Genomic DNA, 24135 nt, shown 5'->3' on the forward strand with positions numbered 1-24135 from the left:
CCGCGGACTGGGGGCTGCTCCCCAGATGGCCCACGTTCCACCCAGGAGCACGAGGAGGGCCAGGGTGGACGCTTCAGGTTTCTCATCCTTCCTCACACCTTTGGTTACTATTTTCCGCTTTGTTACTGTGTTGTCCTCCTCCCCCGCACTGTGACTTTGTTGCTGGTCTCCCCCAGGGCAGAAGTGTGCCCTTCCAGCCTGGAGTCCAAGCACCTTGAAGGGATAATAAACCATTGTCCCCACACCCACTCCCCTGGGGAGCCCAAAACAGCATCCTTGCTCCGAAGTCCCTCAGCTCTCCTCTCTCCAGTTCTTTGTGTCCTCATTGTTTTTTCTTTATTCAGAGGTAAAGTTTTCTTATTTTTCAGAAAACCAGTGCTCTTCTCTTGGCCATGCTGTGGGCCCTCGCCTGCATCTGTTGCCCTGGCAGGAAGACCTCTGGGGGCCCCGTGGGGTGACAAGCTGCTCCCAGAGGGTGAAAGAGCCCATTTCCTACTGGACACCCCCACGCAGGAGGGTGAGAACTCATTGGAAAAGTCTAGATTGTCGGGGGTCAGGGAAATTCCCGGCTGGAAGAAGATGGCAGTTGAAGACATGGGGTGGGGGGCGAATGAGAAAGATTCAAGGACAGCAGGGCACAGAGGTGGTAGTGAGGGAGAAAGGCTGTGGGAGGGACTCTGAAATGCCACAGAGCAGGCACAGGGAGAGAGGATGGAGAGACCAGTGGTGTGGCAGCCAGGGGTGGAACACTGCTGTAATTTTGGGTGAGTGGTGATGGCAGGTAGGAAGTTTGGTCAGGGACAGGAGACACCACTTTCCTGGAGCTTGGCTGAGAAGGAGGGAGAGAGCTGCCTGCAAAGGGGGAGCCGAGGGGGCTTTTTAGAAGGGACGGGCATGAGCACGCTGGAGAAAGGCTCTGTGACAGCGCACATTCCAGAGGAGCATGCTTGTGACAAAGGCCAACAGCCACATCCTTCTGTGCAGAGAGGCTGGCCTGTGCCGTGGCCTGGAGCACACAGGCCTGTGCTCAGTGGTTCTCACACCTGAGCTGCATCAGAAGTACTTGTTAACATGGGGTCCTTACCACACAGATTGCTGGGCTCACCCCAGATAGTTCCAATTCTGCAGGTCTGGGGTGGGGCCCAAGAATCTGAGTTTCTAGCATGTTTCTAGCTGCTGCTTAGGAACCCCACTTTGAGAACGTCTATGTGAGTTGAATCTTGGCTCCACCACCTATTGACTATGGAAAGTTCATGAATGTCTTTAAGTTTCAGGTTACCCCTCTGAGTAACACTTCATGGGTTGATGTACCATCATGAGCAGACTCACTCCTAAGATTTGTAAGGACAGGGACAGAGAACAAATGGAGCCTCACAAATCCAAATATTGAAACACTGGAAAATTGAGACTTGGGTTAGCAAACTCATCAATCTCTTCTCTTGCCTTCAGGACGGTGTTGTGAGAACCATGGTCACCCCCAGGCCACTGCACCTTGAGAGGACATGGCAGGTGTTCCTCTGAGGCTGCTTCCACAGCCAGGTCTCAATGAGACCACGGGAACCCCCAGATGGGACTCAAAAGGACTCTTTTCCACTGAAATGGAACTAGGTTCTCTACCAGGCCTCTAAGGTGAGAGGGTCTAATGTGGCAGAGAGCCACCCAGGCCCTGAACTGAGCTCACTGGGTCTACAAGCTGCCTTTGCACTCCTTGCAGCCTATGGCAATTTTTGTACCCTTTATTACAGCGAGTAAATGTCAGAGGGAAGTGGTGAGGGAGGCTGGGAGGGAGGAGGAGAGCCAGTTGGAGAGGGAGGCTGGGAGGGAGGTGGAGAGGGAAGCTGGGAGGGAGGTGGAGAGGGAAGCTGGGAGGAAAGTAGAGAGAGAGGCTGGGAGGAAATTCGGGAGGGAGGTGGAGAGGGAGACTGGGAGGAAAGTAGAGAGGGAGGCTGGGAGGGAGGTGGAGAGTGAGGCTGGGAGGGAGGTGGAGAGGGAGGCTGGGAGGGAGGTGGAGAGAGAGGCTGGGAGGGAGGAGGAGAGCCAGTTGGAGAGGGAGGCTGGGAGGTAGGTGGAGAGGGAGGCTGGGAGGGAGATGGAGAGGGAGGTGAAGAGGTTGATGAATGGTCTGCTGGCTCTGCTTGCCCTTGTTTTTTTCCCTCTGTGGTTGGGTGCACAGAGCATGTGAAGCTCAGGAAAATATCCTCCAGGGAGACTTGGTTGACAGAGTAGTCGTCCAGCATGAACTTCATCTTGGCTTGCTCTAGAGTGTCAAACACCTGTTGGGAAGGAGGGAGGCCACGGTGGATGATGGGCACAAGGCAGGCAAGAGGAGGCAGCAGAGAGTGGAAAGAGGGAGAGTCTTGGGTGTGATGAAGCCCCCAAAAGACCCATCTCTCAGCTGCCCCCAGCACCTCCCAAGAGGTCAGTCCAAGGAAGTTAGGCATCTTGATCTCAGGGAAGGGCACTGGCGGGGCATTGTGCTAGCAGACAGAAACTCCAGCTGGATCTCGGGCTTGCTGTGGGACCCTGGGCATGTGGTGTCCCCTCTCTGGACCCGCTTCCCTCTCTGTGAAATGAGGGGGCAGGAGGAGCTGATCTGAGGCCCCTTCCTGCTCACACATCTTTATGTTTTATGAAATCCATGTGAATTTTGCCATGGGGACGGCAAAGAGGAAATGCTTTGACTGCAACTTTCACACAGTAAAGAAAACAAGTCACCCCCAGAAAGCTGGTGACATCACAGTTTGCTCCCTCTGATGCCCAGGTACACGCTCACCTTGGCCCAGCTGAGGTCATCCCCGGGCAGGTGGTAATGGACCATCCCTTGGTGCTCATCTTCCAGGACGCTGCCTGCACAAAGAGGACACCGTGTCCCTGTGAAGGCCAGGCTGGAGGGCCTGGGACCATGGAATCACGGCCCTCCTCCCAGGGGTCAGGGACGGGGAACTCGGCAGGAATGAGGTACAGACGCCCTCTGTGCAGTGGCCCTCACCTAGGAAGGTCAGGTTCACAAACGCCTTGAACTCCTCCAGCGCCTCCTGCTGCCCGTCGCTCCGGACCTTGGCCCGCAGGGAGTAGCCGCTGCCGAACTTGCTCTTGAGGTGCTGTGGGCTGCCCAGGCACTTGAACTGACCCTGCACCATGATGGCCAGCCGGGTGCACAAGGCCTCGCACTCCTCCATGCTGGAGAGAGGGGCAGAAGCCTGACACGGGGCCGGGGGATGCGGATGCCTGCCGTCCGTGTCGGAGGCTCATGCCGAGGGGCCGGTGTCGACGGCCAGATCACACTGTTCCTGAGTCCCATGTTCAGAGGGTGGCCCACATGGCTAGGCTGGGGACTCTGCTCAGGGACAGAAGAACCTGCCTCACCCGGCCCCACCCACCCAGCCCTCGTCCCGGCTCTTCCACTGACCCCAGAGACCCCGGCTCTACCTATGGGTGGTGATGACGATGGCCTTGCCAGAGTCACGAGCCCGTGCCACAGTGTCCCAGAGCAGGCGCCGGGCCACGGGGTCCATGCCCGTGGATGGCTCATCCAGGAAGATGACCGAGGGCTCTCCAAGCAGGGCGATGCCTGTGCTCAGCTTCCGCTTGTTGCCGCCACTGGGAGCAGGGGGGGAAGGGTTAGGGTGAATGGCAATCAGCAGTATCCCAACCCCCCTACACACACACACACACACACACACACACACACACACAGCGGCTTTCTGTTCTCCGTTGAGAAAGTGTCCCATAGCCCCTCAGTGGGCTTTAGTAACATGGCCCACCACCCTCCTGTGAGGTTGTATTGTGACTTGGCTGTCCACTCAGTGTATAGATCATGGCCCAGGACACAGGGGTCAGTCCACGGTGAGCACATGGTCCATGAGTCTTCTTTGAGGGTCTCTAGGGTGTTGGGCGAGTAAGAACAAAGGGCGAGTTTAGCTAACTTTTTTTTTTAAGATTTTATTTATTTATTTTGACAGAGAGGGAGAACACAAGCAGAGGCAGCAGCAGAGGGAGAAGCAGGCTCTCTGCTGAGCAGGGAGCCCGATGTGGGACTCAATCCGAGGACCCCAGGATCATTACCTGAGCCAAAGGCAGACGTTTAATCGTCGGAGCCACCCAGGCACCCTTTAGCTAACATTTTTTAAAATGAACACATAGCATTTACAGTGTGTGCGGGGCTGTTTTAAAGCCTTCAAGCGTTAACTCTTTAATCTTCAAAAGATGTGAGGAAGTTCGAAAACCTGCCTCAAACCAAAGCCAACAGGGAGGGAAGAGCCAAGGTCAGCAATTGCCGGAGCCCTGGGGATCTCTGACTTCCAGGTTCCAGGAGTGGGATGCTGCCAGCAACCTCCAGAGGGCGCTGCACACACCTCCAAGGAGTCCTGGGAAAGACGCTGTGTGGCCCTGCTTTCTAACTAACAGGACTGGGTTCAGATCAGTGGCAGCAGAGGACGGAGGAAGAACCCTCGGCCTCTCAGCTGAGCATCTGCAGGACAGATGCCCTAGACACAGCAAGATAAGGTAACATGCGCTTGAAATGCGAGCCTACCAAAAATCCGAGGCCCTTTGCGACGCAGCAGGACGATAACACCTGTGATGCTACCTGCTTGTCCTTAGCTACCTACCTGCCCGGGGCCGAGTTTAAGCAGTGCCTCGGGGCAGCCCAGGCCACGGACCCATTCATCTACAGGAGGGGGCTGCCTCCCTCAAATCCACACAGTGGCATATGGACTGCACAGCAACCCCAAACCCGGAGCTGACGGCCTTGGCCTGCACTGAGGAGCGCCGGAGCAGCTCTCATTGGTGGAGGTGGCAGGTCTCACCTGTAGGTCTTCACCAGCTTGTCCACGTATGCATACATGACTAAGTCGTCGAGAATTTGTTCCACGCAGGCACCGATATGGTGCTCGGGGATGCCCCGGATCCGGGCGTACATGACCAGCATCTCCCGGCCTGTCATGTGGTTGAACAGGGCATCACACTGGGGGCAGTAGCCCGCCCACTGCTGCACCTGGGGTTGGAATGAAGCCCAAGAGGGAGGCACGTCAGAAGGAAAGCTGCCAGCCATGTGCGGGCCTGGACACCTGCCCTGGCATTGCCCCAGCCCAGGCTCTTGTTCTGCCTTGTGTATTTGCCATGTGGACGCACGTGTGACACGTGGGGGGAGTGGGACAACAGTGGCGTTAGGGAGCCCAGATGCAGTGCTCGCTGCCACTATGTGTGGGTGGCACACGTGGGGCTCTTCCTCCCGCCTGCCTGGCAGGAAACCTCAGTGCCCAGTGCCTTCCTGCCTCTCGTCACCTTACAAGTGTCTGGGCAGTAGAAGATGCTTTATTTCCCCCCCTTTAACAATATTTTCTATTAGACACATAACCCATAAGTAGGTTTTCTCTATAGAACACTCACAACGAAGACCGCTGGAACCTCAGTCAGGGTGGCATGTGCCTCTCGACTTTAGGCGGACATGGTTGTGTGTTGTTTTTGCCAAAACAGTATCCTCCCATATCTACCATTCTGCAAATTACCTTTCTAGCTCAGCATGATGTCTTTTTTTTTTAAGATTTTATTTATTCATTTGAGAGAGAGCATGAGCACGGGGAGGAGCAGAGGGAGAAGCAGACTCCCCATTGAGCAGGGAGCCTGACACGGGGCTCGATCCCAGGACCCTGATATCATGACCTGAGCCGACGGCAGATGCCCAACGGACTGAGCCACCCAGGCGCCCCTCAACATCATGTCTTAAAGATTTTTCTTAGGAAATACAGGTCTACTCCAACTCGGTTTAACTGCTACTTAGCCATTCGGGAAAGACTTCTAGATTTTATTTAGCTGTTTATTTTTTTATTTTTATTTTTTAAAATATTTTATTTATTTATTTGACAGAGAGAGGCAGCGAGAGAGGAAACACAAGTAGGGGGAATGGGAGAGGGAGAAGCAGGCTTCCCGCTGAGCAGGACCCTGGGATCATGACCTGAGCCGAAGGCAGACGCATAACGACTGAGCCACGCAGGCGCATGTGAGTTATTTCCAAGTTTTGCACTGCCCTGGTTTGTGCTCCTGGTCAAGGGCTCCCCTGGAGTAGATGACAAAAGTGGTAGGATGCCATTCTTGAGAAATAACCAATGCTCTTCTTCCCACTGAACGAGGGGCCACTCTGGGCACCCCTGGCAGGGGCGGGGCACGCAGCTCTGATTGGACGCAGACGGGAAAATCGCCGGGATGGAGTGAACAAGGGGAGAACGCACCAGGACCATCCCACAACCAACGGTGGGGCTTCCCCTGAAGACACCTGCCACCAGGAGCAACGTGCCAGCAGGAAAAACAGACTTGAATGAAGATGCGTCACGCCTCTCACTGCGGGATATGAAGATTTCTGGTAGGTGGCCTTTGTTGGGTGATTTAACCTGATGTCTCTTCTGTTTCTAGTTCACTGAAAATTGTTGAGAGTCATGAGCAGCGTTGTTGTTGGTTTTGGTTTTGGTTTGTTTGTTTTTTGTTTGTTTTGTTTTTTAAGGTTTTATTTTTTTGAGAAAGGGAGAGAGGAGGAGCAGAGGGAGAGAGAGAAGCAGACTCCCCCGCAGAGCAGGGAGCCCAATGCAGGACTTGATCCCAGGATCCCGAGATCATGACCTGAGCCAAAGGGAGATGCTTAACTGACTGAGCCACCCAGACACCACAAGAAGGCACAAATCTTGGACGTTTATTTCAGTTCACCTCTGGTTTGAGTCTATACGGGTTTTCTATCTCTTGAAACAGTTTTGGGGTAGAAGCCTTGAAAATGAAGGAATGTGATGTTCTTACACACCTGAGCCCGCAGTACATGGGGGCTTGGCTGGGGCGGCCATGGAGCCCCGCTCAGCACTCGGTGGCACCGTGGGCCAAGGACAACCCCTCAGTGGAGCCAGACAATTCTGAGGCTGTGAGCAGGGCTCACAGAAACGTGTGTCACAGCCATGGCTTGGAACACCAGCACGTCCTGATAAGAATATATCTCAGAAAACCCGAAAGAATGCTTGAAAGGACTTGTCCGTCCAAAGGGTGGTGAGCAGCAGGCCCGCACAGGGGGAGAGCAAGGAGTTTGCGGACAAGGTCAATGTGCACACGATTTCCAGGAGAAAGTGGAAGGACGGAGGGGCGGGCTTAACTAGACAGATCCCACGTTTCACACAGACTGTTGGGAGGTGATGTGCAGAAGGGTTGTGGGGAGACTGGAATCCGATTTCCTGGCAGATGTCATTTGATTTTACATAACACAAAGAAATGTAACATTTTTAGTCACCTGAGTTGATGGGACACGTTCGTACTTTCTTCTGCGTGAGCTTCGGGAAAGGTCTGTGGGCTGGAGGGCTGCTGACAGTAAGACCAGGCTCCAGATCTGCCCAGGACCAGCTGCCGTGTCCCTTCTCCTCTCCCTTCCTTTCTTCGTTTGTTTCTTTGCTCATTCCTCCCCTTCCCCCCGTTTTTAAAAAAGGTTTTATTTTTTTTATTTGAGAGAGAAAAAGAGCATGTGTGCGAGTTGCGGGGACGGAGAAGGAGAGAATCCCAAGCTGACCTCGGGCTGAGTGCAGAGCCTGACGTGGGGCTTGATCCCTGGACCTCGAGATCATGACCAGAACCAAAACCAAGAGTCGGACGCTTCCCTGACTGAGCCACCCAGGCGCCCCTGTTCCTTGCCTTTTATAGTGGCTTTATTGAGACACAACTCACATTCCATGCAAGTCACCTGTTGAATGTGTACGATTCTGTGCTTACTAGCATATTCAGAGGGGTGCAGTTATCATCACAATCAGGTTTAGAACATTTCATTTCCCCCAAAGAAACCCCATATCCTTTAGCACTCACTCCCCATTGCTTCTAATACCCTCAGCCCCTGGCAACCACTCATCTACTTACTGTCTACAGATTTGCTTGCTTGTTCTCGACATTTCATATAAAGCAGATCATATAATACTCGGCCTCTTTAAAAAATTGTGTCTGAAGATTTATTTATTTATTAATTTTTGAGAGAGAGCAAGCAGGCGAGCAGAGCACAAGCCAGGGGAGGGGCAGAGGGAGAGAATCCCAAGCAGACTCCCTGCCAAGCAGGGAACCCAACATGGGGCTTGATCCCAGAACCCTGAGATCATGACCTGAGCCGAAGGCAGATGCTCAACTGACTGAGCCACCCAGACACCCCTTAAATAAATTTTTTAAAAATTTTAAAAGGGGCACCTGGGTGGCTCAGTCAGTTGAGCATCTGACTCTGGGTTTCAGGGTCAGGTTGTGATGTCACGGTCGTGGGATTGAGCCCCTCATCGGGCTCCGTGCTCAGTGGGGAGCCTGCTTCTCCCTCTCCCTCTGCCCCTCCCCCTGTTTCACGCTCTCTCTCGCTCGTTCTCTCTCTCTCAAGTAAATAAATAAAATCTTTAAAAAAAATTTATTTACATAACGTCTATACTCAACATGGGGCTTGAACTCCCGACCCCAAGATCAGAAGGCACATGCCCCTCCCATGGAGCCAGCCAGGCGCCCTGACATGTGGCCTTTTGTGACTGGCTTCTGTCACCGAGCATCAAACGTTCTAGGTCCCCCCACTTCGTAGCGGGCATCCGTGCGTCAGTCCTTTGTGTGGCTGAATGGTACTCCGTCGTTTGGATGGACCATGTTTGGCATCTCCACTCACTCACTGACTGACACTGGAGTTGTGAGTCCCGTTGCTGTGAACGTCCGTGTACAGACTGCTGTGTGGACATAGGTTTTCCTTCCTCTTGGGCACACCCTGGTCAGCGGCCTCGCTGGGCTGTGTGCTAACTTGGTGTTCCAGCTGATGAGTATTGTCCCGACAGTCTTTCTGCTGGACTCTTCAGTCCGTTTCTACTAAATGAACTCCTTGATGTGTCGGGATTTCCGTCCACCAACTTCTTCAGGGCTGTGTGTCCATGTGCTCTGGGCTCCTCCTCCTGCTTGTGGCGGCTTGTTCTCGGTCATGTGATTGTCGTTCTCGTTTTCCTTCTGTCCCCCGTACTGGCTTATCACCCCCCCGGAGACGACAGCGTGTGTCCTTGATTTAGCACTGGGCACTGTTTACTGGAACTAGGCCCTTTGACTTCCTTTATGCCCCCCTGGCCTGCAGCCATCACCGTCCTGTGCTGTCACTGTGGATGTATTTTAAACGTCAAAAGAAGACATTATTATTATTATAGCTTAATCAAAACCCATACATTTCCTTCTTTTTTTTTTTAATCACTTTTCAGTCCTTCCTGCATCTCTGAGCTTCCTTCAGGGATAATTTTCCCTCTGCCTAAAGATGGCTCCATGATTTTTTTTTTTTTTTTTGCACACGTGCTGGTGATCAGTTCTGTCAGTGTTTGTTCATGTGAAAATGCCTTTTTCTCATACCTTCTTTTTACAGTGTGGCTTTACTGAGTGTATTATCCTAGGTTGGTTGTTAACACTTCCGTCATTTGTTGTCTTCTGGCCGCTGTCATTTCTGTTAAGACGTCACCTGCTGATCTGATTGTTGTTCCTCTGAAAGTGGGTCCCTTTAAGATTTCCTTCCTGTGTTTATTTTCTAGCATTTTTATTATAATATTCCTAGGGATTTATTTCGTGTAATTTCTCCTGCTTAGGGCTGATAGGAATTTGTTAATTTGTAATTCGATGTCTTCCATAAATTTTGGAAAGTCATTAGTTCTAGACATTAATTTTTCAAAGTCTGCATTGCCTCCTATTTGCATCCTTTCCTTCTGGGACTTCAGTTATGTGTCCGTGAAACCTTTTCACGGGAGCCTCTGTATCAGGTTGTCATATGTTGCCGTGTAACAAGTTACTCCAAAACTTAGTTGTGGTTTTTTGGTTATTTTATGGTTTCTGTGGGTCAGCTCGTAGATCTGGGGACAGCTTGGCTGGGTGGTGCTGGGCAGGCTCCGTCATGAGATGGCCCTTGGCCTCCCAATCAGGGCCGCATCCCTGGGAGCCTCCAGGATCCACCGCCCAACTCGCTCACGTAGTGGTAGGCAGGTCACAGGACTCCCGCGCCACTCCTCATGGCGTGGGCCCCTCCACAGGCTGCGTGAGCACCGTCAGGATGTGGCAGGTAGCTGCCCCCACAGTGAGGGACGTGCGGGAGAGAGTGTACCCCACACAGAAGCTGCAGTGCCTTCTGTAACCCAGTCTCAGGAGTGACATACCATCTCTCCTGCAAGTTTTGCTGCTGCCTGGACCCACCCTGGTCCAGCATGGGAGGGGCTGCTCGGGGTTGCGGGCGCCAAGATGGGGTCCCCTTGGGGCCATCTCGGAGGTCTGCCCAACGTTCTTACCTTCTGTTGGATAGCTTCTGCCCTTTTAACTCGCCAGGCTTCATTCTAAGTTATTTTTTTTGAAAGGGCGTTTTGTCTTTTATGCATGTATACCCGGTTAATTTTATTGTGTACCAAGCATTGCGTTTGCAAAATTGTTTGTAGAAATCATTTGAAGCCAAGGATGGTATCGTTTTCCCCCAGAGATTGGCATTGGCTCCCGTCAGGTGCCTGGGAGCATTGGCGGCTTAGGGCCCTGTCAGCCCCATTTCAGGGACTGACACGAGTCCAGGCCGTTTTGTGGTCCTTGGATGAGCTCGTCCACATGTGGCTCATCCCGGCACCTGGGGCACAGCCCTTCAGGGTTCCCAGTCTAAGAAAGTGTGCACTCGCCCTGAACTCAGCGCCAGTCACTTTAGCCTCAGGAGCAATCCTGGGCTCCCAGCTATCCCGGCCGGACTTGGTCACCTCCCTAGGCCTCTCCCCATCCTACCTCCTGCCTCATAAGTCTTCACTGTCTTCTCAGAAGGCTTTCTGGAGATGTTTTTAAAATTTGGTCCTGTTGTTACAGTTCTTGCCAGGAAGGGGGTCAGAGTAGGCAATCTGCCATTACCAGAAGCCTCCTTCATAATTTGTACGACAGTAAAAGAGTTAAAATGAGTCGTAAGTGTCTCACGGCCGTGAGAGGCTTACGTTGGCTATGGCTGTTCACCCCGGCTGTGGGCAGCAAACACGAAGGGGCTGAAGATTCCGGAACGGGCCTACGTGGGTTCTTTGCTTTCTTTCTGAACATGATTTTGCTCACGGACGTTGAAGCTGGTCTGATAAATTCTGGCGACTCGATGGCTTGTGCTGTGAAGAGTACGCCCTCCATTATGCTGCCAGGTTTGGTCTCTCCCTGCGCCTTTCACGGGCTCCGCTGGGTGCCAACCGCCACCGCCACCGCCCTGTCACTCTCACCTTCCTGCACGGCCAGCACGCGCTGGCCATCAGAGCTCTGTGCCGTGAGGGCCGCTGGGCCGGCACAAGCATTGGCGCCACTGGGCATTCATCGAATTGGTGCCAGTAGCTGAGGTGGAGGCCTCAAGAAGAAGGCGGGCTTTGAGGAGCTTGTGAGAAGGTTGGGTGTCAACAGGGAGGCGTCGGAGCTAGGCCATCTAGGAGGCACGCGCACGCATGTCTGACGTGCGGGACTGGGGCCGGGCTGAGACGTGGCTGCGTGGGCGCCCTCAGCGAGCAGGGGGTCCAGAGTAACCACTGAACTCAGGTGGAAGCAGCCCGTGTAGAGCGAGAGAGACAGAAGGCTGGTGTTGCAGCCCCGAGGAGCACCACAGCCTAGCGGGCAGGCGGAGCAGACCCGCCGTGGGCGTCTGGGACAGAAGGGTCGTGGTGGGAAGAACGAGAGAAGAGGGGAAGGCTGCAGCTCACAGGAGGCGAGGTTTGCATTATGAGAAACCCTGCCAACGGCAAGGAAGGCAACCCAGGCATCTCTAGGAGCCGCGGTGTGAGCGCAGTAGGAGCGGCTGGGAGACGGGACCTGGGACCTGGGAAGGTGTGGGAGGGACGTCCAGGGCTGTGAGCAGTGGACACTGGAGATCATGGGTGGGAGCTCAGAGAAGAGGTCTAAGGTAGGGCCGTGGGCTGGAGTCACGTATAAACCTGATAGGTGGGGTTTCCAAAGACCAAGAACACCCCAGGCCTGTGTCAGATCCCCAGGTGCATTTCCACGCCCCCTCCTCCCAACACAGCTACCCCTTCCCAAGTGCTGCCCCCTCGTCCTGGGTCACACCCTACCTCCCTCAGGTGAGACCTGATGCTGAGGCCCCTGACAAAGGCGTCGCCAAAGGTGATGGGCTCTTCCCCGGTCAGCATTTTGAAGATGGATGTTTTCCCAGCTCCGTTGATGCCAAGAAGGCCAAAGCACTCCCCTGCTTGAACAGTGAAGGAGATCTTGTTCACAGCCAGCGGGGGCACCTTCTTAGCATAGACCTGAGATACCCAAGACAGAAGGTGTGCAGTGAGGAGGCTGGGGGCTGGGTTGGGTGCTGGCTGCCCTCGGGGCCCAAGGGCTTGGAGTGGCCAGGCTTCCTTTCACTCGCAGCAGGGTTAGGGAGTTTGCTCTCCTCCTTCTATCCCTGCAAACGGAGAGCCCGGTTCTCCAGGATAAGCCTCTTCCCTTCAGTCCTCCAAGCAAACAAAACCCCTTGATGTTGCCTGAGTTGTTTGTTGGTTGGTTTGTTTAAGCCACCAGTGACTCTAGGGAAACAAAGAATAAGAACTTAGAAACTGAGGGAAAATGTTACAAAGCTCCTGGATGTTTGAAGGGTCTCTCTATAAAATTCTGGCTGGAGCTCTGTGGCTGACTAACCAGGCTCGGTTTGAGCTTTCGGAGCCGCCTGCCACCCTCCCAACCAGAAACTCCCCCCAAAACTGCCTTCTAGATCCTGGAGAGGATAAGCCAGTCGTGTCCATCCCCAAGGCTTCCAGCCTCTTGGGATTCGTGGCTCTGGCCCTCCCGCCTTACAGGGGCCCCCCGGAGAGGCGTGGAGGGCTCAGGCCCTAACTCTTGCCTTTGGGCACTTTGGGGGCAAACAGGCTTGGGTGTGATTTGTTCACAGAGGACGCCTCCCCGCCTGTGTGTCTCCAGGGCAGCGCTGCTTGCACTACACGGGGCCGGGCCGGGAGAGCTAGCAGCCACGTCTGGAGCTCCCGGCAGCTGCTTCCTTACGAAAGGCCCACCAGAGGAGTGGTCTTTGCTTTTTGAGGCACGTCTGACTTTACCTTTGACACTTCTCTAAGAACCAGTGGGTTTTCCTCTCGCAGCTTTTCCAAGTAAGTCTCCACCATCTCTGCCTCCTGTGCCACATCTTGGTCCATGGGCACGGCCGCTGCTTCGTGCGTCACCACGTGCTTTCCGGAGACAAAGGTGGGAGGTGTGAGTCCCTGCAGGTGTGAGGGCAGGGGAGGAGGCCGAGCGAGTGCGGGCCTCACGCACACACCACCACTCCTTTCTCAGGGGCGACCAGGGTCTGGCGGACCCGGAAACGTCACGTGGTATTGGCTTTTGAGGAAAATTAAAAGACTTGAAGCCTGGGGATATCAAGGCAAAACAAGTGAATCTTCTACAGAATTTCCTTGGGGGGCTTTTGCCTCTGGAAGACATTCAGACCAAGAGCTGACAGAACAGACCCTTCTCCCTTTGGGCTCCTGGCTGACGGGGCGGGGGAAGAGGTGTTCCAGAAAGGTGACTGGTCTTAGGAAATCCGGGGTCTCATTCCTAACTCAGCTCACCAGGGTCACAGGGGCCAAGCTAATCCTTGGCCTCCCCGTCCCTCCAGGTCCCTGGGGGCCCCTCCCCCACCCCGGGCACGTGCTGTCACCCCTCTCCCCTGGGGGGGGATGAAATGGTCAGATGCTGGAAGTCAAGGCCACTCCCAACCATGAACTGTCGAGCCAGCCCATGGACCCGAGTTCCAGAGTTACACGCTGACCCACTTACCGATTGTCGCTTCCTGTTGAGGTCAGAAAACCTGGCTTTCAGCTCCCACAAGACGTTGGTTTCAATGAGGAAGAGCAGCATGAGGTACACAGACCCCGAGATGGCCAGGGCCGTCAGATACTTCCCCATCCCCAGAGACTCCCAGGCGTAGATGCTCTCCTGGATCGTGTGTCCCTCTGCTATCGGGGAGGAAGCACATGTTACCAACCTCGGGCTGGCTTCCCAGCCTTTGCTCACCTCTTCTGTCCAGCCAGTGAGTGAACCCGTCCTCCAGCAAATGCCGTTGAAGCCACACGCGAGCATCCTCAGTGCTGTTACCATGTCCCAGCAGGTGGTAAACATGGAGACTGTTTTGTTTCTCTTGCTACAACCCACGTTCTGTACAAATAACGTGGTGAAGTCAGTGACTTCACCCTGTCCTATGACAGTGTTTTAAAATGCAAGATTTTTATATGATCGGTTCTCCGAACAGTTGTCAGTCACCTGCAGCTTCAACAGTCTTGTCGCAACATCCGGGAGCCTCTAGTCCCCTCTCTGTAATCTCATCTGCCTTCACATTTACCCTTTAAATACACGTATTTTAAAATTATGCCATAAATACAGAGTCATAGGAAAAAAGGGACATGTGTGAGGGAGAACAGAAAGGTTCCCCTCCACTCCCCCAAGCTGTTGTTAGGGTTTGTGTCCAACCCTTCTACCCTTTCTAGACATGAACTTTTAAGATACAGACAGAATGGGGGTGCCTGGGTGGCTCAGTCGTTAAGCGTCTGCCTTTGGCTCAGGGCGTGATCCCAGAGTCCTGGGATCGAGCCCCACGTCAGGCTCCTCTGCTGGGAGCCTGCTTCTTCCTCTCCCACTCCCCCTGCTTGTGTTCCCTCTCTCGCTGGCTGTCTCTGTCAAATAAATAAATAAAATCTTTAAAAAAAAGATATGAACAGAATGATACTATGCATAATTTTCTCCAATTTGCTAGTGTCATTTAATAATCTATAATGGACAGTGACTGTCTCAGGACACACAGATCAGAATAATAAAGGTCTCTGGCAAGGTGACTACGTGGACAATTATACAAGCTAGTATTATTTTAAGTTGGGTTTGTAACTCTGCTTGTGGTTTTCTCCGTGACTGAAGAAACTAATGCAGAAAACAATTATTGGTCTATGTCTCTGGATACACAATACACAATAATTGAAGGGAGTGGGGACGCGACTGCATGGGAGCAGTTTCTATGTTACCGAGTCAGGCTGATACAAATTCCAATTAGAATGTGACAACCTGAGGGTGTTAATGTAATCCCCATGGTAACCACAAAGAAAGTAGCTCTAGAATGTCCACAGAAGGAAACAAGAAAGGCCTAGGAGGTTTCATGTGAGGTTCCTAGAGTGGTGGAGTTCATAGACACAGCAAGGGAAGTGGTGGGTGCCAGGGGCTGGGGGACGGGGACGCAGGTACAACAGTGTGATTGTGCTTAATGCCATTGACCTGTACGCTCAGAAATGGTTAAAATGGTAAACTTCATATACATTTTACCACAGTTTTAAAAAATGAATAATTTAGGGGCGCCTGGGGGGCTCAGTCAGTTGAGCATCTGACTTTTGGTTTCAGCTCAGGTTGTGATCTTGGGGTTGGGGGATTGAGCCCCGTGTCAGGCTCCACATGCAGCATAGAGTCTGCTTGAGATTCTCTCCCTCTGCCTGCCCCCTGCTCACTCGCTCTCTTTCTCTTGAAGAAAAAAAAGAATTTTAATAGGTGTCGGAGAGAATGTGGACAAATTGGAACCCTCCTACATCGCTGGCAAAATGTAAAATGGTACAGCCGCTGTGGAAAACAATCTGGTGGTTCCTCGAGAGGCGAAACACAAGTCATTCCTAGGTGTGTGGTCAAGAGAACAGAAGACACGTTCACAGAAGAACCTGTACGTGACCCCCACAGCAGCGTTGTTCATAACTACCAACAGGTGGGGGCAGCCTGCATGCCCATCACCCGATGAACAGATAAACTGTGGTCCGTCCACACGGTGGCGTATCATTCAGCCACAAAAAGGGAATGAGGCTCTGACTCCTGCTGCAACGTCGATGAAGCTTGAAAACATGATTCCGAGTGAGAGAGGCAGACATGAAGGACCAGAACAGGCAAGTCCACAGACAGAAAACAGGCCTGGTGGTCACCAGGGGCTGGGGGAGGGGCGATGGGGGAAAGACTGTGAACGGACGATGCTTCTTCTGGGGCTGATAGAAACGTTCTGGAATTGGATTGTGGCGATGCGTTCACAGCCTTGTGAACAAACCCAAACCTGCTGAGGTGTATCCTGTCAAGGGGAGAATTTCCATGTGCAATACTCACAAATTTGATTACACTCTGAATAGTTCAGGTTCCTGGTTTTGCATAACTTGTGGATCCCGTAGTTGTAGTATAAGTTGAAGAGGGCCATTCCCAGGCAGTGGCCCGGGAGCAGGAGGAACGTGCGGTCCAAGGAGTCCGACACTGTGCTGTAGCCCAGCTCTGCAAAGGGGACAGAAAGTACTGACTCACTTGCAGGCAGAAAAGGGCGCAGCCCCTGGCACACGTCACTCTCCCGGGCCCCAGGCCAAAGACCTGGTTCCCCCTTGGCGGTCATTCAACCTCCATGCCGTACACACTTTCCTTTGGGCCATGTCGTTTTACTTCTTTCCAATCGCTCGTGCAGACAAATCCCAAACAGCTGTGTTTGGGAAAACCAGCGAGAGCATGGCCGCCGTATGGAGTGCGTCTGTGGAAGGGGTGGGCTGAGACGCGGGAGGGAGATGAGGTTCACCAGGGAGCTGGGGCCAGACAGCAGCGTCTGGTGGGCCAGCTGTGGGGTTGTCTGAGCATCCCTACGGGAGCTGAGAAGGACACAGTCCCCGCCTAGATCGTCTGTGGGGACAAAGCCATCATTTGCAGATGCTCGACGCCACCATGGACCTGGAAAGGCCACGAGAATCAGCCAAAGTGCCGTGAGACACAGTAGCAAAGTCAGTAAATTGGCTGGTTGTGAACTAAATATACAGAAACTGGGGCGTCTTAGAGGTTAAGAGAAGCCAATTTTTAGATTCGCGTTATATTACGAAGTGAAGAAATGCCAAACGAGGTTGTTTGGCAAGAAAGTGAGGCATCTGTATTTAAAATAATTTAAACGTTTATTTACATCAAATAAACACAAGTGCTCTGCAAAGGAAATATTCTACTGATCAGCCGCTCATAAGAGAACGAACCCGGGGTGCGGCGGACAGGGCCAGTGACACGACTGCGCCCCTGAGCCCTCACCCACTGCACCGGCAGCAGCAGCACACATTCACGGCTCCTGCTTGACTGCCTGCCTTCTTCCTTTCTGGTTCCTACCCCGGCATTGCTCAAAGCCTGGGGCGAGGTCATGAACCCCCCGAATCTCGCCCTCCGCAACAGGTGGCCGTTCTCCGCCGCACGCCGGGGCCGGACCCGCTCCTCTCTGGGTCCTGTGCCTTCTTTGTTGCTTTGCTCCTTCCCTTTGCTGGCCCACGTCTCTCCGTGGACTTTCCAAGGAGACGCGGTGGGTTGCGTTCCCCTTGGTGTGGCTGAACTTGCCTTCATTCTGTTCTTCTGCTCGCTCGATAATTGAATGGTGCCTAGAGCTTGTCCTCTGGGAAGCATCTGGGTGTAAGGTCTGGACCCTTCTCCCCTCAGCGTCGGACATCTCATGGATCCCTTCAGCCTCGAGCTTGGTTTGTTTGCGACTCTGGAAGATCTTGCTGGTGATTTCCTCATGTCCGCTTTCTGTTTGTGGAGCGCTTCTCAGGGGTCGGGGCTGCAGCTCCTGGACCCTCTCTCAGCACCTGCCCGCCCCTGCCTCCCCTGCTTCCTCCTGTCTTTCTGCTCTACTTTCTGGGAGGTCGACAGGCGGCGTCTTCCACCCCTTCTGCTAAGTGTTTATTTGGCAGTCAGCTTGCTCTTGCTCTCAGAGTTGGTGTTTTTTTTTCCTGGTAGAATTCTGTTGTTTAATGGACGCCGTCTTTTCCAGCACGGTGGTTCTGTGCCCTGCATTTCCCCGTCTTCCATATTTGGTGGTCTGCTTTGATGTCTCTTCCGTGGCTGCCATCTTCGTGTTCGGTGACCTCTGTCTATCCACAGAAACAAAAGAGGTGCCGGGAGGGGATCGCTAGCTTTGTGCATGGGCACGGGCAACATTTTGGGCAGGGGACCAGGCAGAATGTGTAGGTCTTGTGTGCAGGCAAGTTCGGTTCACCCAGAGGAGGGGCCTCTGCCGTCCGGCGAGCCTGCCTGTGTGCTGTGTGCTTCCCGAGGGGACAGGAACAGGGGCAGACTGTTGTCAGCCCTGCCTTCACTCCCCAGCTCCTGGGTCCCGAGCCTCCCCAGGATTCTGTGGAGCTAAGTTAGGTCCTTGCTCCGCCATTTCCCCCTCCAAATGCATTTCAGAGGCCAATGCATCTTCATCATGAACTCGTCCGTTTTTATTTCCTTTTCTATTATTTTAGTGGTGTCTCAGAAAAAGGAGAGCTCAGATTTAGCTTTGTATTCTTGACTCTGTCCTGCCATGGTGACAGCATCCTGATGAGGCCCCTGGGGCGAGTGTATAGAGGCCAAAGTGTCCTAACGGTGTCCTTTCTCAGGAGGTGGGGGTGGGGTGCACACAGGAACCAACAGGGTTCCCCCAGGCCACAGCTTCGTGCCTTGTCCCAGCCTCCTTCCCCCGTGACTTCTAAGTGGGAGGGTGCCTCCTCCAAGCGGGAGAGGGGTCTCGGTCCTTGTTGTTGCCGTGTAGGAGGGCAGAGAAGACAGGGCATGAAGCGATCTAAGAAGAAATGGATCCCAGAAAGGTCAAGGGAGCCAGAGAGAATGTCCAGAGATCTATGTGGCCTGGCTTGGTCATTCTCTCTGAGAGCTCTGTCCCCATCAGAGTCCTTCAGTGTCCTTGGACTTGCAGGTACTTGTCTCTCTGGGGTGGGGTTGGGTGGTAGAGGAGAAGAGAAAGGTAGGAATCCTTAGATTCTTTCTGGAGACGAGGGCAGCATTGCTCAGAGTGATTCCCTGGCCTGCCCACGTTGGGATCACCTGGGGTGTGTCTTGAAATGCTGACCCGTGAATCTCAGACTCACAGCGCAGTTGAGGACTGCGGGGTTAGGGTTCCCTTAGGACGCGTCTTTGCTAACCCCTTTCCTCTGTCTGCAGCATGCTTTTTGCTCTGTTCCCATCATAAAGCCAAAATGCTGTTGCTTTTTTGATCTGCTCGGATGAAAACAATTCCACCTCCCAAATTCCACAGGTGGTATGCATGAGAACTAGGAAGGGCGCCACGAAGTGCAGACCACGAGACCAGTACTACATGCTCAGTCAAGATGGCTAAGAATACACGCACGGCCAGTCCTTTAGGAGACAGAACGGCTCCTAAGACCAAGACAGAGGGAGCTATTCACATATTCTTAGGTAGAGACAACAAGAAAAACCCAAAAGCCAATTTAAAGGAGGTGGTTGGTGTCCAAGTAAATGGAGAAGAGAATCACAGAGGCAGAAATGAACGTGTGTATCCAACCCGATGCAGAGGGAGATGCAGCCTAGACACGAAGACGTCAGCGTCAAGGTGCACAGTATGAATGATGGCCTGCTCCCCAGCGCTTTGACCCTAACTGCGCACTCCCCAGACAGCCCCTCCCAACCTGGGCTTATTGATAGTCTCACTACCTTCTTTTTTAACGGAGGAATCATTTATTTCAATGAAACGCATGATCATAAGTGGACAACTTGATGAATTTTGATAAACGTCTATGCCCGTGTAACTAACACCTCGCTCAAGATGCAGAGTAGGTCCAGGAGGTTCCGTGGGGTCCCTGTTTAGTCAGCCCCTCTCCCCGAAACCCAGAGGCCACCGCCGTCCTGACTTTCTGTCACCAGGGTTTGTCCTATCAGTGGGGTCAGGTGTCCATCCGCATGGCTGCGTGTGTGCGCCAGGCGCTTTGTTCCCTGTCTGCTGCTGAGCGTAACCCGTGGGAGGAACGTAGCCAGCACGTCTCTCCGCTCTCCTGGAGATGTGTGTTTGGGACACGGTTTAGGGCTCTTGAGGAGATGGCTGAGGACAGTCTCACGGAAGGGGGTGCGCCTTGCATGGCTGTGAGCGGAAGCACGAAAGGTGTGTGTAGCTAGGACAGTCCTCACCTTTTTCGCTTGTGATGGAGACGAGGATGAGGGGGCCGAGGCTCAAGAAGGTGAGTATGATGATGAGCTTGACGAAGGCACCGCCTTCATAGTGGAAGCAGAAGCTGCTGAGGTAGACGAGGGGGACGCTGGCCCAGCTGTAGAGCGCGAACGCTAGCAGGACGGCCGGGGCGCTGTCCTGGTGCGTGAAGGCTTCCTCCTGGTGGTACAGAAACACCACCTGGGGAAAGAGGCAGAGTTTGGAAGAGTCACTAAGAGTGGGTGCTGAGGATTGGAGAGAGGACACGACGATTCCAACTTTAAGAATAAGTTTGCGGCACAGGTGCTCCCTGTGCTTCCTCGTCTCGCTGTGCAGACGGCGGCTCTGCCCGGTGAGTCAGCACCGTGCAGTCAGGGGCTCAGCAACCGTTACAGAACACAGAGCAAAGGGGACGTGACCTGTCCCGCACAGACTGTCACAATCCGATAGCTGCCCCCTCGGTGCCCTGCTGAGCTATTTCCGGCTATGAACACACATCCTCCGTGTGCTGCCTGTTCCTAGCTGTGGCAGCAGTCACGGGGATGCCAGATTGGGGATCCTCACGGGCGGGGACCTTTTCCCCAGAGTCAGTGACGGAGTCACGCCCTGGGTGAACTGGCAGCCTAGACTTCCGGTCCTTTGTGGGGTCTCCTTGAGGCAAATCCCCCGTGATGTGCATGGGGGCAGTCCCAGCACCATGCAGCCCTCACCAGCAGCAGCAGACCGTTGACGAGGGAGGTGATGAGGTCCCACAGAAGCGCCGACAGCCAGAAAGTAGCCACGTAAATGCCGCTGGTGAACTGGATGTGCTTGGCCTTCGAGGATCGCTCTTTGACTGTCAAGATGGAAAATGAGCTGGACAGGAAAGCTATTCCGAAAAGCAAGTTGATAATGAGGAAGTGTGCTTTTGGGCCCCTGCGACAGGACATGGAGAGAGAGGGAGGAAGCGGTTTAAGCAGAGCTGCTCACAGGAGCGGTCCTCTGCAGGCAGGATTTGTCATTACAAAGAGAAGCAAACACGAAGGGGCAGGTGGTCGAGCTGCACTGTGGACGGGAAGGCTTTGCCGGGGGAAGGGCAGTCGCACTTACTGATACAAGATGTCCTCCGAGACCTCCAGGGCCGACCGGGGTTGAGGGTGGTTGACGACTGTGATGGAGGCTCTGGCCCCGGACAGCAGCTTGAAGAGAAAGTTGTCCACTAGCGCCAGTGCCACGGCGGGGGAGTGGTACGCCTGGTTGTTGAATAGTGCCGTCACCGTGGTGTGGTTCCCCGAGTCTTCAAAGGAAGCCGCCACGACATATTTGTAATCAAAGCCCTCAGGCTCCTCCTCTGCCTTTTGCAGGAGGAGGTCTTCCACTGAGCCTGCGAGAGAGCAGAGTGTCCCAGAGCTGTGCACCTCGTCCCCGGACCCCAGCCCCATCTGAAAGGGGGCTCCTCCGGACGTGGCTGCGCCCTCACTTCCAGGGACCCCTGTGCCTGCAGGGCCGCCTCCTGCCTGGGCCCCACAGCTCTGGGGCCACTCTAAAACCTCCCTTATGTTTATGGGAGCAGTGGGAAAAAAGGAGAGAAGTCTAGTCATCTTTCCATCTGTCTATCCCCTGCCCTCTCCAGGGCCTTGACCTTTGCCAGGACTGTGTGGCAAAGGCAGTCCCTCCTGTGTGCGTGGAAGGCGACACGTGGTCGCACTGCACCTCACCAAACCACCGCCAGTGGCCCTCACTGCCCCCACACACGGCCTGCAGCACTCAGTCACCCTCCAAACCCAGCTCACGTCCTCGGGTCCTTGCCACCCCTGAGGACCCACTGTTCCCCGTGCTTACAAACGCTGTCCTTGTGGTTTGGAATGTTCTCCAGTTCTCTTCCCCTTCTGCCAGTCAGCTCAGGCTCTCACCCTGTAGCCACTGTGCCCCCCTCCGAGGCTGAGCTATGTCCCCGCAATCCCTCGGTGCTGCCACCGTTCCGACTGTCACTTTGCACCACAACTGTCTTCACTTCCCCTCCAACCCCTGGGCGAGGGGCTCACCACGGGCTGGTAGCAACACTGTTCTTCACTGTGCTCTCAGTGCACAGCACCACATAAACACACGACCCACCTAGAGCTCCCTAGAGCTCGGGGGTCTTAGGCACTGGAAGGGACTGCCCATCCCAGAGACAGCGGTAACCATGCTGCTGGCAGGATGCTTGCTCGCTCACTCGGTTCGCGGAGGAGGCGAGATTTCTCCTTCCCCCCATCTTGCCACACCATGTTCCACATTTGATCTCTTTATTTTAAAAAGCGAATACTTTACAATTTGATTTCTAGTCCAAATGACTCATGCAATATAATTTTTAAATCCGAATAATTATGCAAGACTCACAATGACAAATGGCAATGGCCTGGCCAGCCCTTTGCCGTCCCCCAGTGCCTGCTCCCTGGGAGCACCCTCTCTCACGCTGGTCAGCTGGCGTTTCTCCAGACTGCTAAATGGCACATGTACCTATTGATGTACTATTATGGAAACAAGGCCTTTCTTCTCTTACCCGCAACCCGTACAGGCTCCCCTCCTCTGCCCTCCCCTGGAGCACATCATAAAGTTGGTTAAATCAGTTCACAGCTGAACCAAGTGGTATGTTACGCTGTGTTTCCTTTTTTGTACAACCTCCCTGCCAGAGTTAAGGTCCTTCCTTTTCTTTCTTTCTTTATTTTTTTTAGAGATGTATTTATTTTTAGATACAGAGAGAGAGTGCGAGTGTGCATGTGAGCGGGGTGGGGGAGCAGAGGGAGAGGGAAAATCTCCAGCAGGCTCCACACCCAGCATGGAGCCTGACTGGGACTCAATCTCACGACCCTGAGATCGTGACCTGAGCTGAAATCAAGAGTCAGACGCTCAACCTGAGCTACCCAGGTGCCCCATGTCCGTCCTTCTCACATTTGCTTAGCGCGCTCTACATCTGTCACCAAACCCCCGATACACGATAGACGTGTAAATCTCTCAGGATATGTCTGACACATCAGATAATTTATCAGTTTCATTTTTTGGACATGCCCAAGTCCCCAGAAAGACATGGCCTGGTTTCATTTCTGGGCATCCTCCCTTTCCTGTCATCTGGGGGGTTAAAGAAGTTTTTCTGAGACTTCTGGCTGTTCGCCTGACTTCAGGGAGCATCGCGTGGCCCCAAAGGATGGGGCGTCCCCACAGGGAGCAACGTGCCCGCAGCACACCCGGTTTGCCAGAGCCTCGGACTTACTCAGGGTCTCCAGAGGGATCTGCTCCTCAGACACAAGCATGTTTGTAAAATATTCCGAAAGCCGAGGACCCAGCCTGGAATTGGGAGAAATATAGAATGGGACAATGGTTTGCCCGTATGTTTTTAGGGTCAATTCCAGTGGGACCTCGTCCATGCGCCTTTCCAAGTTGAGGAAGGCAAGGCTGAAGATGGTGATCCCCAGAGGCGCCAGGATCTGTATCGTCAGCATCAACATCCAGTTGCGCCAAGAGTAGGTGACCCTTTTCAGGAACATGGCATAGAACTGTTGGCAGATAAGGCTGAGCTGCAATAGAAACAGGGGGCACCCCATTAGCAAGGCCACGGAGAGGAGCCGCCGGACCCACGCCCAGCTGCGCGCTCTCACACGGGGCTTAACATTTTGATGATGTTCAGAATTTGCTGCGAGTAAAAATTCTTTGATCCAGTGATTTGATTGACATTTAACAGCAGAAAAAGAAGCCATAGATTGGAAAGATCTGGAAGAGTAGCCTAAACAGATAGCAAATGTAAGTATGATGCCATTTTTTTAAATCTACCAGATTATCTGTCGGTGAGGATGTGGGGAAAATACCACTGCTGGAGTTTTAATTTGGTACAACTTTTTTAGAAAACAAATTAGCTGGAGAAATACAATCTAATTTAATATTCATATGGTCTTTTAACTTAGAAATTCCACTTCTGGTGATGCATCCTGCAGGTACCCGAGCACGCGTCCCCTGCGGCCCGGACAGTAATTGTGAAGGGTGTGGTCATGTGCGCTGGGGACCAAAACATGTAGGTGGGCCTGGGGTGGGAGACGCTGGGGGTCAGCACCGTGGGCCCCCATGCCGCTTCTCACTGGTGCAGCCGGAACGAGGGCAGGGAGAGGCCGCAACTCGTCCACCTGGAGCCTTTGTGGGGACAGGCTTGGTGGTCAGGTCTGAGTCAGGCATTCCTATGT

General features: G+C 53.6%; 1 protein-coding gene across 1 annotated transcript in view; it reads right to left on the bottom strand.

Annotated features, from left to right (window-relative positions):
- Window positions 1–1739: 1739 nt before the first annotated feature.
- Window positions 1740–24135, bottom strand: part of LOC123783797 (ATP-binding cassette sub-family A member 17-like) — a 74077-nt gene continuing 51681 nt past the window's right edge. The window contains exons 19-31 of the mRNA XM_087865789.1: window positions 23175–23478; window positions 21035–21308; window positions 20656–20860; window positions 19927–20146; window positions 16105–16263; window positions 13762–13940; window positions 13044–13172; window positions 12057–12251; window positions 4809–4996; window positions 3430–3600; window positions 2990–3180; window positions 2774–2847; window positions 1740–2273 (exon numbers count right to left, since the gene is read on the bottom strand). Coding sequence (XP_087721915.1) covers window positions 1740–2273; window positions 2774–2847; window positions 2990–3180; window positions 3430–3600; window positions 4809–4996; window positions 12057–12251; window positions 13044–13172; window positions 13762–13940; window positions 16105–16263; window positions 19927–20146; window positions 20656–20860; window positions 21035–21308; window positions 23175–23478 — 2823 coding nt within the window. The remainder of the gene's footprint in view (window positions 2274–2773; window positions 2848–2989; window positions 3181–3429; window positions 3601–4808; window positions 4997–12056; window positions 12252–13043; window positions 13173–13761; window positions 13941–16104; window positions 16264–19926; window positions 20147–20655; window positions 20861–21034; window positions 21309–23174; window positions 23479–24135) is intronic.

The sequence above is a fragment of the Ursus americanus genome, chromosome 2 (assembly GCF_024610735.1).
Source record: "Ursus americanus isolate L20-20 chromosome 2, mUrsAme1.1.p, whole genome shotgun sequence".
NCBI lineage: Eukaryota > Metazoa > Chordata > Mammalia > Carnivora > Ursidae > Ursus > Ursus americanus.